This window comes from Oryzias latipes, chromosome 6, assembly GCF_053564925.1.
Source record: "Oryzias latipes strain Hd-rR chromosome 6, Olatipes_Hd-rR_3.1".
In the NCBI taxonomy this organism is placed as follows: Eukaryota; Metazoa; Chordata; class Actinopteri; order Beloniformes; family Adrianichthyidae; genus Oryzias; species Oryzias latipes.
Window position 1 is genome coordinate 14,419,674 of NC_136242.1, and position 12,424 is coordinate 14,432,097.

At 40.7% G+C, this 12,424-nt stretch overlaps 1 protein-coding gene across 5 annotated transcripts in view; it reads right to left on the bottom strand.

Moving 5' to 3' along the window:
• Positions 1–209: 209 nt before the first annotated feature.
• Positions 210–12,424, bottom strand: part of kcnq1.2 (potassium voltage-gated channel, KQT-like subfamily, member 1.2) — a 201,959-nt gene continuing 189,744 nt past the window's right edge. For all 5 annotated transcript variants that reach the window (XM_011475895.4, XM_078949288.1, XM_078949286.1 and 2 more), the window contains one exon: positions 210–1,809. In XM_011475895.4, coding sequence (XP_011474197.1) covers positions 1,663–1,809 — 147 coding nt within the window. In that variant the 3' untranslated portion in view covers positions 210–1,662. The remainder of the gene's footprint in view (positions 1,810–12,424) is intronic.

Sequence of the window (12,424 nt, forward strand, 5' to 3'; positions counted from 1 at the left end):
AGGTGTTATTGTTTCTTTCTCTTCCTCTCTCCTGGTGAAATATAGATTGAGCTGAGATTTTATTAGCACATGACTTACCTTGACCCAGCTTAGCAGGATATTTAACCCCCTCCCCCCCAAAAAAACCCAAGATTTCACCGTCCAACCACAGCAGGCCGGAGCAGATGAGCAGGGAATCCGATTTCCCAGAATGAGCAGGCCAGAGCGAATTAATGAAAACCAGTTTTATTATTTACAACAGAGCTACAGTGCAGAGGGAATGCGTGTGAATATCTGTCCACAATCATTTCCATCCTTTTTTTTACATCAGGACCCCTCCCTTCAAAAAAAAAAAACAAAAAAACAGCAGGTTGTTCTTTTATTATAAACGCAGTGCAATAAGGCAGTTATGCTTTTATTTACAAGTTTTAGAAAACTGTACAGGCATGCGTGTATCAAGATCTGCCACACGTGTTTTGAAGCTACTTCATTGAACAGAAAATAAAATAACTAATTACAACCACTGCAACTATGAAAAATTCACTCCAGTGCAGAAAGAGAGAAAAAACAATCTCATTTTCCTTCTGCTTGTTCCCTTGTTCACCCTGCTTTTGTCTGTGCATCTATCATCATTGGAAAGTGCATGCTACAATTATCAAAGGCCTATCAGGAAACAGCTTCATCGCAAATTGAGCTTCCGATTCCTTCTCCTCGAGTTGCCTTTCAAAATAAAAGCGGTGCAAAACTCAAACGGAATCAAACACTTGTAGTGTTTCTTTATTCGTTGCCTGTTACATTTGCTCAGAGGTAAGAAAAATCTAATGGGGTATGTTGTTTTTATTTTTATTTTCACACATATTAGGAAGTTTGATGAGAGTCCACAGTGGTGGAGGTGTTTGAGGCCTCCTATGGTGGCCCGGAAGTGCAAATCAGATTCGAAAATCCCTCAACGTAAAATCATAGTGTAATTTTTAATGATCTATTTTTCTTTTTTAATTGCCGTTGTGATCTTTAATATGTTTTGTATTGACTGATTTGTCTATGTGATTTGGACTTCAGGGCCACCGTACCAACCTCATAGAAAAGGCTATTCTTTGACCCTTCAAACCCCCTCTGAATGCAAAGTTTAAGGTTCTATAAGAACTTTTCTGGCCTTTTTACACACTCAGCTTGGGTTATTTGATAACTACCAATAAACAGCCGACCTCAGATTCTGCTGGTTCCTGTGGAAATAATCCTGTTGCGTTGGTGCTCACATCGCCAAAATAATCAGAGGGCTTTGATGCATATTTCTGCCCAGGCTGGACTTTGAATGTTTCTCAGGGTTTTGCAAAAAGTGGAGTGCTATGATTGCACTAAGTGCTTTGACTTCATTGGTGAAAGAATATTTAAAATAAGTGAATGCTGCTTAGAAGTCTAAGTTAACTTCACAGAGAAATTATCAGACCAAAGATAGACCGTCAGTCATTAAGAGGAAGAGGTTTTCTCCCCTCTGAGCCTCAGTCACTGTGGTGTTTTGCCCTCATGCCCCACAGTGACGGTTAGTTGTTGTTTCTTGAGGGCAAAAGTCAGTGGTACATGTTTGATTTTGGGGAAAAAAAAGGAAAAAGAAAAAAGAAAAAGGAGGACGATCTGGAAGACTGACACTCCCCGCTAGTTTGGAGTGAGTTCCTGATGGTGACATCAGGGAACCTCGTCGATGCTGGCGCCGCTGCGCTTCTGGATGGTCACCCTGCGGATGGAGGGCTTGGATGTCAACTCCTGTTTGGGTGGAAACTGCTCCTTCAGGATTCGCAGGACCGAGTCCATTTTCAGGTCCATCTGGTGGATCTGAACCAAGCACAGAGACAAAACACAGACAGGTTAGCTTTAGCCCAAAGCCGGCGGATTAAACGCACAGACCGGCATTATGCCATAAACAAAAGGGCGGCAGCGAGTTCTGCGTGTTGGTTTATACCCATCTGCCTCTTCAATGCAGTTGCCATCACAATGACAGAGTAGAGACAGATATAATGACATGTCTGCAGCTGGCGTCGACCAGGTGAAGCCACTCATTACAAAAGCTGCAGAGCTATATGATCTATGAGTGGGTTAACGCGCATCCACACACACACGCACACACTGTTTACATGCTTTTGGAACTATAAACACAGGTGTGTCACCCGACAGAAATCTGACAGGGCGCAGCCAGTCTGCGTTTGATGCGATCAGATAAATGGTACCACCGAGGCGACACGAGTAAACATATCTCAGACTGACTGGTGGCACAAAAGTACAGTGAGTGGATAAATGTAGCAAAGTACAATGCACGGCTCCTAGAAAATGTAGGTTGAGAGGTGGAAAAACAAAAGGTCAAAATGATCCAGCTTGCTCAAATTTTTTTGACAGGTTGAACAACTGTCTGATGGCAGCAAAAGCAGCACGTTCTGAAAAACAACAAAATTCACATTTTTAGGCACCTCTGCTTTGCTGCATGCTGTTGACAGGGTGCTGAGTCAAAGGGAAAAACAGGAAGACTTCATATTTTTTGCAAATTTGCAGCAAAACTCAGCCAATAGAAAATGTCAAATACACATCTTAAAGACCCACTCCGATGAAAATGGTGTTTTTATAATAATAATCGATTGAATTTATCTGTGCTTAAAATGTGTCCATTATTCATTCACTCCCCATTCATACTTGGTGATGGTAAGCTACCGTTGTAGCCACAGCTGCCCCGGGGCAGACTGACAGAGGCGTGGCTGCCAACAGTGCCCCCCCATCCATTCACACACATTCACACACCAGTGGAGCCACCCTGGAGGCAGGGATGGTGAAGTGTCTTGCCCAAAGACACAACGACAGTTGCCTGGGGGGAGCGGGGATGGAACCGCCAACCCTTCAAGCATTGGATGACCTCTTTTAACCGCCTGAACAACTGCCGCCCAATTTTTAGTTTTAACGTGTACTTGTGGCATTTTTGTAATGACGGAGGACATGAAGAAAATCAAGTATAAAATTGTATTTCTTAGTATTTCTCTATTCAAATCGTGAATCAGGAGCAAATGAAAAAAATGCAGTTTTAAAGAGCACATTTGTGACGTAGAAAGTACGTTGGGTGGGCAGCAGAATCCCTGCTCCGATTAGATCCATACGACTTCGATTTCCCTCGTTTGAGTTGGAATCTGGCTCCAAACTGCACGGCTGGATAGCTCTAAAGTTGCACGCCATTTTTTGTTTGCACCGCTAATGTTAGGTTGGGAGCAGTAAGCTAGCGGGAGAGAGAGTAAACCAGGGCTGTCAAAATCCAGGCCTCGAGGGCCGGCCTCTTCCTGGTTTCCCAGAAATCCTACATTGTCTGCCGCTGATTACCTGGATCAGGTGTGTTGAGCCAATAAGGACCTCCAATGGCAATTTGTTGGAAAACGTGCAGGACACCGGCTCTCGAGGCCTGGATTCTGACACCCCTGGTGTAAACAGAGAACTCTCAGCAATGAGGAGAAGGGGAAGAGGGTTTGCTCCTCTCCAACTGTTTCAGAGGGGAATTTCTAACAAACTACTGACACTTTGCAGAAACTATGTCCTAGAAAACTACACAGATTTTTGATGTTGGCTGAAAAAGACATAATCAAAGGGAACGCTTCGAAAACCGATCAAAAGATGATTGGAGTGTTTTTTAATTAGTACATGAAATATCAGGATTTCTGAGCTTCTTTTAGATCAAGTTTTTTGAGAAATATCATTTCTGTTTTGCTTCAGTTCTTATTTTGAGTTAAGAATCAAACTAGGTTTGACCGCTTCTTTTTTCATGTTTCTTTTTCCCCTCAGCACATTTATATGGTTTTATGTCAGATCTTCTACATCCTGCCGTTTTTGTTCCTCCCAAAGTGCCTTAGTTCCTTTTGCATTTGCTACATTTCAGTGGATGTTTCTGAAACGATATTTTCTGCACTTTGAAACTTCAAAGGTTTCCATCCACCTAATTTAAGTTTTCCTTCATATGGGTTTGCCACGAACTTTATGTCCTCCCAACAATTTGTGCCAAAATATTCTTAAAAAACACATCAAACATCAATTGAAAACTTTGAGCACAGTTATGATTTGGTTTTATTTCTAAAACAAGCCCCACAAACACAGACTTAATGATTGCGATTGGAGACAAATATGCTTCAATTTTAAAAGGAAAACGTGTAACTATGAAGTAAAAAGTACTGACAGAGGACGCTGTTTACTGCCGCATAATGATCCTAAACACCTCAAAGTAAACAATGTCGACATTAAAGCTAAAAAGAAGGGTTTGCCAAGGCCCTCATGGTGGCCTAAACAAAACACAAAATCTGCAAAAAAAACCACAAAGCACTCAGAGATTACTGTAGCTTTTTTCACGATTAAAGAAAATCCACAACAGAACTGCAAGGAACTTTTATTGTAATTTGAAACAATTTAAATGAAAAAGGTGAGACATTTTTTAATAAAAATTTAAAAGTTTTTTTCTTCTAAGTGCTGCTGGAAGTAACTGTTGATTTTCTTAACTTCTTCAAAAACTTTGAACAACATTTTCTTTTTTCTTTTTCCTGCTCTATTGGGCAAAAGGCCATTTTCCTTTTGCACTCATCTGCTAAGGCCTTCCAAGCTTCTCACAGACATACGTGCACAAAGCTGTAAAATTGCTTGCAAAATGACGGGAATATGATAACGGTGGCGCTTAAATCAAAGCCTGGGCAGGAACGTACTTCAGAGAGCCTTACATCTCTCCCATATGGCAGAACAGACACATTTAGACTCTCCTTGTCTACTAAACGCTGATAGAAACTCCAGCCAAACTGCAGCACTACTGACAGTCAGTTCGTTAACATCAATGGCATTTTTTTTCTTCTAAGGACACAGCTGCTTTTTTCTTCTTCTCCTTTTTGTTTTTTTTACAGTGTGCTCCTGACGGTCTGGACATTTTTATGGCACGGTGGGCCATTTAGCGGCCGTTGAAATACGAGCCGCAACAAAGACGTGTAAATTTCAAATATCAGGTTGGAGAAAAGAATTCCGTTGACATGGCCAAAAAGTCTGACAAGGTCCAGACTAGTTTGGAGTCGATGGCCTTTGAATCTCTCAAGTTCAAAGCTCCAGATAAGTGATTTATCAGCAACAATGTGCTTCGCAATGAATTTCATGAAATCGTGGGGCTTAATCTATGAAGTTATCAGTCTAATGAGACATAAAGGACATAAATTGTCTGCGGAAGTTTGATGCACAAAGACAGAACCACAAAGCAGGCTGAGCACTAGCTGGGAGGAGATAAAGCGCTGAGTGTCATTTACATATTGAATTGTAATCCAAAGGCGTAACATTCTCACTTAAAATGGATGAGCAGTTCCTCCTGCTGTGCGTCTGAAAGGAGAGGCGCAGGACACCGCAGAGGAGACGGCGGAAAATAATTACAGAGGGGAGCTGCAAACACACAGCAGTCATTTATCACCGGTAAGGATAAATACTGGGTATGCATGCACTGTTCTCTGATGCTGTGGTGCAGGAACAGTGAGAGTGTGCGTGCACCGGTGAGTCATGGGTAGTTTGTGAGTTTAAAGATCACATGTTTGATAAAGTAAAAGCAGAAAAAAAGAGCAATGAGTTCAAAATGTTGGGGTCACAAAGCAGTTCATGCTTTGAAACTGTTTTGTGTGCCTTTAAATGGCAAAGGAAAGGGATATGTGGACACGTGATCTAGGAACAAGTGAGCGGTCCAGCTGTCCTCTGACCACAGACAAGACATTGGCCGGTCACCCGACAAGGGGTTTCCCCTGTTGGACTGGCAACTCTAAAGCTATAATCGCACAGCCCTCAGCGTTTAAGCGACTACTTCCAATGAAAAAGTCGTTTCTGCATTCAGAAATTCTCACTTTTGCACAAAGCTATGCAAGTGTCTATGACCATTTTTGGGCTCTACCTATAAAATATGCTGCCATTATCTGTGCTTTGCAAGGTAAACCTGATTTGACCAATCAGGGACCTGGATTTGGCAGCGACATATGGATGGCCTCCCTTTTAATACCAACCGTTTGAAAATTGATCATGGAGGAGAAATGACAAATTGCAGTTTATTTATTTATGTCTGGATGGAATAATATGAGACCATGTCTTTCATATATCAGAATAGAGCTGTGACAGAAAAGGCCTGGAGCAAGATTCACGAGATTTGTGCTGCTTTGACATTTTGCACCAAACCTCTTCCAACTGTAGGTGACGGACATGCGCAAGTAAACAGTAAAATAACAATAAGAAGAAGCCCCTCCCTGCTTGTCCAGTTTGAACACCATGGGCTAAATGTGCTTTCAAGAAGCGTCTTCAGAGGCATAAGACTAATGAAGATGTCTGTAGTATTTTTGTATAACAAGCAAACAATCTGTTGTTTTCCTTTTTTCTCTCTCTCCAGAGTTGACAGATCTCCTTGCTTTCATTGTCCCGTCACTGAATAATGGAAAAACAAATTGGAGTTTTGAAGATTAGAGATCTGAAGCTACAACTGCACAGGGATCCTTTATGTTTTTTTGTTTTTTTGTGTTGCTTACGACTGGTCTGGACTTGCCTAACTTATGAATTGGTTTAAAAAAAAAGTTTCTTTGTAAGATCACAAACTATAGAAACATAAAAACATTGCATACCCGACAAGAATCTTTTTTCTTAAACCCTACAGCAGAATATCAACCTGTACAGCTGTGATAGGCTCCAGCAACCACGTGACCCTGAAAGGGATGAAACAAAAAAAACAAAAAAAATGGAATCGTGTCACAGGGGATTAAAAACTTTAAACATAAACAGATTACCGACCAATGTTGTTTACATCCACTCCACTGTAGGACAGTTTGATCCTCACTGTGAGTCACCTGAAAGCCCCCACATAGTTGTTGTTCACCTTTCGGCATATCCCTTTAGGGGAATCAGCTTCCACTGATTCAAACAGGTGGTTTGGCAGAGATGTTTTATGCCGGATGCCCTTCCTGACCCAACCCTCTATTTTAACCGGGCTGGAGACTGGCACAGGGAGACCCAGAGTTGGGCCCTCTTGTGGCTACAAAGTTGCAAGCCCCCACAGCATGATATCAAATTTAAAACAAAGCTAAAGCTTCTAATGTTGCAGTTCCTCACATGACCACAGAAGGCTGGTTTCAAAACGCTCCCAGGTTAAAAAATTGTACTGATGCACCAAAATGAAAATGAAAAACAATCCCACTGAGTATGGTTAGCTGTAAAAACACCAACAGCTGCACAGATTTAGAAATAATTGACATGAAAAAAATAAAAAAATAATGGATTAAATTTATCTGTGCTTCTCCAGACGCTCAATGCATTTACAATGTGTCCATTATTCTTCACTCTTCATGTATACTTGGTGATGGTGGAGGCGTGGCTACCAATTTGCGCTTACTGCCCCTCTGACCATCACCAGAACATTCATGCACATTCACACACCGGTGGAGCTGCACTGGAGGCAAGGAGGGTGAAGTGTCTTGCCCAAGGACACGACAGTTGACTGGGGGGAGCGGGGATCAAACCACCGACCCTTTGATCATTGGCCGACCTGCTCAACCTCCTGAGCCACTGCTGCCCAATCTGACTTTTTCATAGAAGGTTTGGGTTAAAAATAATGTTGACAGCAACAATGGTAATCTATCTCCTTGCCTATTTTCATATATGCCAAATAGAAATATCCAATAAATTAGGAATAAAAGCTGTTGGGACAGTAAAAGAAACAAACAAACACACATTTATTTCCAAAGAGTGACACAAAGTGCATGTTATCTCAGGGTGTGTTTAATCTTTATTCAGTAGTTGATGTGCTGTCACAGTTCCAGTGCTGACATCTGGAGACAGAGAGCATGAGCACAACGATGGGGACAACACAAACCTCCTGTTCACACAGGAACACCCTTCCTGGACTGCTTTCCTGACCTCTCCTGGGACAGTTTTGTGCTACACAACAGACGCACACGAAAACATGCATCTAGAAACGTACCTATTTGTCGCTTAGCAAACAAACAAACAAGGACGAAACAATAAACCCCATGCTGCATTCAAAGTCCTTGAGTCTCCAGGCTGTCCCATGCACCATGTCCCAGTCTGGTGAATTGTGTGGTGCAGAATTGCGCACGGCTCACCCAGTGCGATTAAGTTTGTGAACACAAACCTACTTTGTGATAAGATGTGATAACGCCGAGGCAAACAACTTCAGCGTCGCTGCAGGCGACATTTTGGCAGAATGGCGAGAGAAATAGGAGGAACAGTAGAAATGTTTGGGAAATGTCCCAGTTTGAATGCACATCACTGCAATCTTTAGGGCTGAACAGAAGCTAACTTATTAACAAGCACAGCTCCAATGTTTGCAGGTGCAGAAATGACGAAGTAGACATAAAAACGGTTACAGTTTGAGGATCAAAGTGGCCTTTACGGCCAAGCCATGGCCCTTTCAGCCATGCACAGGCAGGAGGAGAAGGCCTGTTCTGATCCACACTGCCATCTGTTGGAAGCTGGGAAAGCCTGAAGAAAGGCTCCGGGCTGTTATCGCTGCATTCTTTGAGATTTGCCACATTTTACCGCTGCATGATTACCGACAAATGGATACATGACACGCAAGAGGGATAAGAGTTTCTGGACGGCGTAGAATAAGGGAGTGTGGCAACGCTGACAGGGGTAATTAGGTGTTGTGAAGTAGTGCGGCTCACTCCGTGGAGACAAACAAGGCCGATATGAATAGTGCATAACCACCTTTTCCACATGCAGGGGAAGAAAACACATTTTAATCCGAGGTTTCTGATGCTTTTCTGAGGAGGAACTCAGGAATGGTAAAGAAGGAAAAACTAGAAAATCAGAGGAAGGCAGAGGAACCGGGAAGGAAAGTCTACCAGTCTCAGGAATGCCTTGGCACTAGTGTCCGTGCAGGCCGCATTATCTAACAAAAAAGATTCCTGTAATTGAAATGCTTTCAGTTGCATGAGACAAAGAGGCAAGAACATAAGGAAAGATAAGACTGGAGGGAAACAATTGCACAGCTCTTTACTCCTGCACACTGGAGTTTTTTCTGCAGTCGTGCTTTAACCCTGTAACATCCACCTTTAGACAATCTCTACATTTTTCTGCAGCAGCAGACACATATGCTTAAAAGTTAAGCCAGTTTGGAGGTAAAAATTGCATTTCAAAATCAGAAAGAATGTATTTTCAATAAAATATAACTTGGGATATACTGTAAAAAAGTGACAGTAGAGATAAGCAGTTTTTACCAAACTCACTCTTTTATCTTTAAAAAAATATCCAAAGAATTTAAAATAATCATAAATCCTAACTAATTTATAGAAAATGTAAATACACACAGCCTTTCTAAAACGTTTTCTTTTTATGATGTTTTATAAAATCACTTTTAGTTTATAACATCTTTGTTTGCGTTTTTCTTTCTCTTCCATTCAAGACATCCAGAGCATAAACAAACTGAGCTGAATTTTCCAAAAAAGGTTCGGCAAAGTTTACACAACAAAGAATTCAAATTTAAAAATGGCCAAACGTGTTTGAATTTACCCAGAATTCCAAGCCAATTCAGTGATGAGGAATCCACCTTTCTCATTTTCTTCTTGAAAAGCTCTCAATATGTTTCAAAAGCTTCTATTGAGTGTTTTTCTTTATTGTCATAATGGACCTCACAAATGTAATCAAGAGTGAAATCATAATCAAATGTGAAAGCAGCAAAAAAAAAAGTGCAGTGTGTATTTATTTTTCCTTTCTGATCTCAGTGTAGCCTAAACATCTCTAAATTCTGACTGTTTCACTCCTTCTTTTGTGCTGCAAAAACAGGCCCTTAGAAAGGATATTTTACTCCATTGGCCGATTTTCTTTTTCATAAGCCAAAAAATATATACCAATTGGGTAAAAAGAAATAATCAAATTTTAAGAAAAGATTCTAGTCACTAAGACATGTTTTCTTAAAATAAAATTATTTTTCTGTCAAAACCTTCGTGGGGAAGACTATTTCTCTTGGAAGACAGAAAAAAATAAATTTCCTTTGGAAGGAGGGACTTTCTAATTTGTGGAGTTATTGCGATGTGTAGGACATAAGTTTTATTTCAAACATTTTTAATCACATTTTATCTTCTGTGCCTGTAATTTGACCTTGAAAGAATACAAACTGTTGACATCCTGTTTCTGATGCTAATCTTTTTGGTTTCACATTAAAAGTGTTGGAAATAGTCAATATCAGTTCCACTAAAACCTTAAACTCTCGTTTTACTTTAGATTACTGAAGTTCAAGTTATGTTAAAACCAGTAGGTCAACAAAATGCAAAACTTTGAACATTTTTCTTCATCTTTTAGAAAAAGCAAAAGTCCTCTTTTGAGGCTTATTGTATAACATAAAAAAAGCACGGACCCGGTCAGTTTAGGACATCGCAGACACACATCACGTACAGCTCAAACAGACCACCTAATTGCAAACACACACACACACACACGTATGAAGTGCTGACACACAGAATCATTTCTCTTCTAACACAATGGACAATGCAGCGAAAGCAGCAGAGGGCGTACACACTGGTCTTTCTGGTGAGCCAAGAAAAAGCTAACATTACACAAAAGTCATCATTATTATTGCTCTGACAGGCTGCATGAATGGAGAATGGAAATCAGGGCACAGAGTGAAAGTAAAAAAAAAGAAAAAGTTAAATGCATTAACAAGTAGGAAGAGTTTATCTTTTAGAGAACCATATATAAGTAACACGAAACACAAAAACTGTTTCGTTGGTTTTGTAGGAAATTATGAACAACAATCACTAAGTAATTTTATATAAAAAATAATCCTTATAGCAAAATATGAATTTCTATTCTATTTTTTTGATCACTGTAAGCAGATTAAAAAGTAAGTAAATTGACTAAAAAAGGAAAGAAGAGCAGTGTGGTCAGCCAAGCATCCCACCTCCAGCCGTTTTTTTTGTGTTTTTTTTGCTGACGGCTGAATCATCTTCTGGGTTCTTTCATTCTTGAGATGGGGAGGAGGGTTAGGTTCCCCTCTGGTTTTGGGCAGTGATTATGAAATGTGATAGCATCTCATTTCTGGTGGGTTTGTGTCCTTATGCCTTAGTATAGGCTTTCATGCGAGAATGGAAAGCCTTCATAGTGTTTTTAGGGGTTTGTGAGTGATGCATGGGCTTGAGTGCAACTGGGTTGCTGACATCTGAAATCAGTTCGGAGTTGATAAAGTTGAAGTGACTGCATTCATCTTTTTATTTATTGTAAAAGCATTCACAGTGTTTTTATTTTTAAATTATGATTATGCTTTTTTTAGCCAAAATCAAAAGATCCTGTCGTTTTCTAGGACATAGTTTCTGCAGAGTGGCAGCTCTGAGATGCACCTCTGAGTTGTGTGCAGGACTGTTGGTGCGATGTACGCCTGCTCACACTTCCCATCATCCATTTGTTTACACTCTCTCCCGCTAGCTTACCCCAGTCTAACATTAGTGGTGCATCAAAAATGGCCAGCAAAATTGGAGCTATCCAGCTGTACAGTTTTGATCCAGATTCCAGCTCAGACCAGGAAAACAAAGACCCACATGGATCTATTTGTCTGTAAGTGGATGCATCAGAATGGAGTGGAGCAGGGAGCTTGTGGCTTGCCGTAGTAGCTTCTATGTCACACTTACAAGCTATTTCCAGCAGCATTTTTTTGTCTGCTCCTGATTCAGGATGATTTGAATAAAAATACTCATAAATGCAATTTTACGCTTTATTTCCTTTACAAATGTCCTCTAAATGTCCATCAGAGAGGGTCTGTAATTAGTTTGTAAATGTATTTGTAAGGGTTGTTTTTGTGTTTCTCTGTCTGTTTTTACAGCATGCACACTTTTATTATACAATAATTTACTGAAATTACATTTTTTAAATTTTTGTTGAGAACTAGCAGCTAATGCAGGGACTGCAGTTGGTTTTCATCAATATCATTGGTCTTTCTTTTGTATGAGCCTGTTCCTCCTCTGAAGTTTGTGATTCAAAAGAAGTCCCTGTGTTTTGAAATGCTTTTTTGACCACTAGCCCTGCAACAGAGGTGATCTGGGCTAAAACTTTGCAGAGCAAAGTGAGCAAAAATGAGAAACGCGAAAAAGCAACTATGACAGACTGCATGAATGAATTTGAAACCAATATGTCAGCCGTCCTGAAATCCAGCCGAGACGGCTCCGGTTCTCCATGCTGCTGCCAAACAGAGTGGATCTACTTTAACGCTGGCACCTACAATATTTTCTTTTTATTGGTAAAAGTAGTATCCCTTAGCAAGAAGAAATGAAAGGGGCAGAGGGTTTGAGTAATAATGGACCACTTATGAGGGGGAGGGCAGAGGGAAACCAGTTATTCTTTTAAAGAACAGAAGCTGAGGGAGCACCTGACGCACATGGTCAGGATCAAGGGCTGCGCCACGTGCCACTAACTGCAGCCAAAGCTC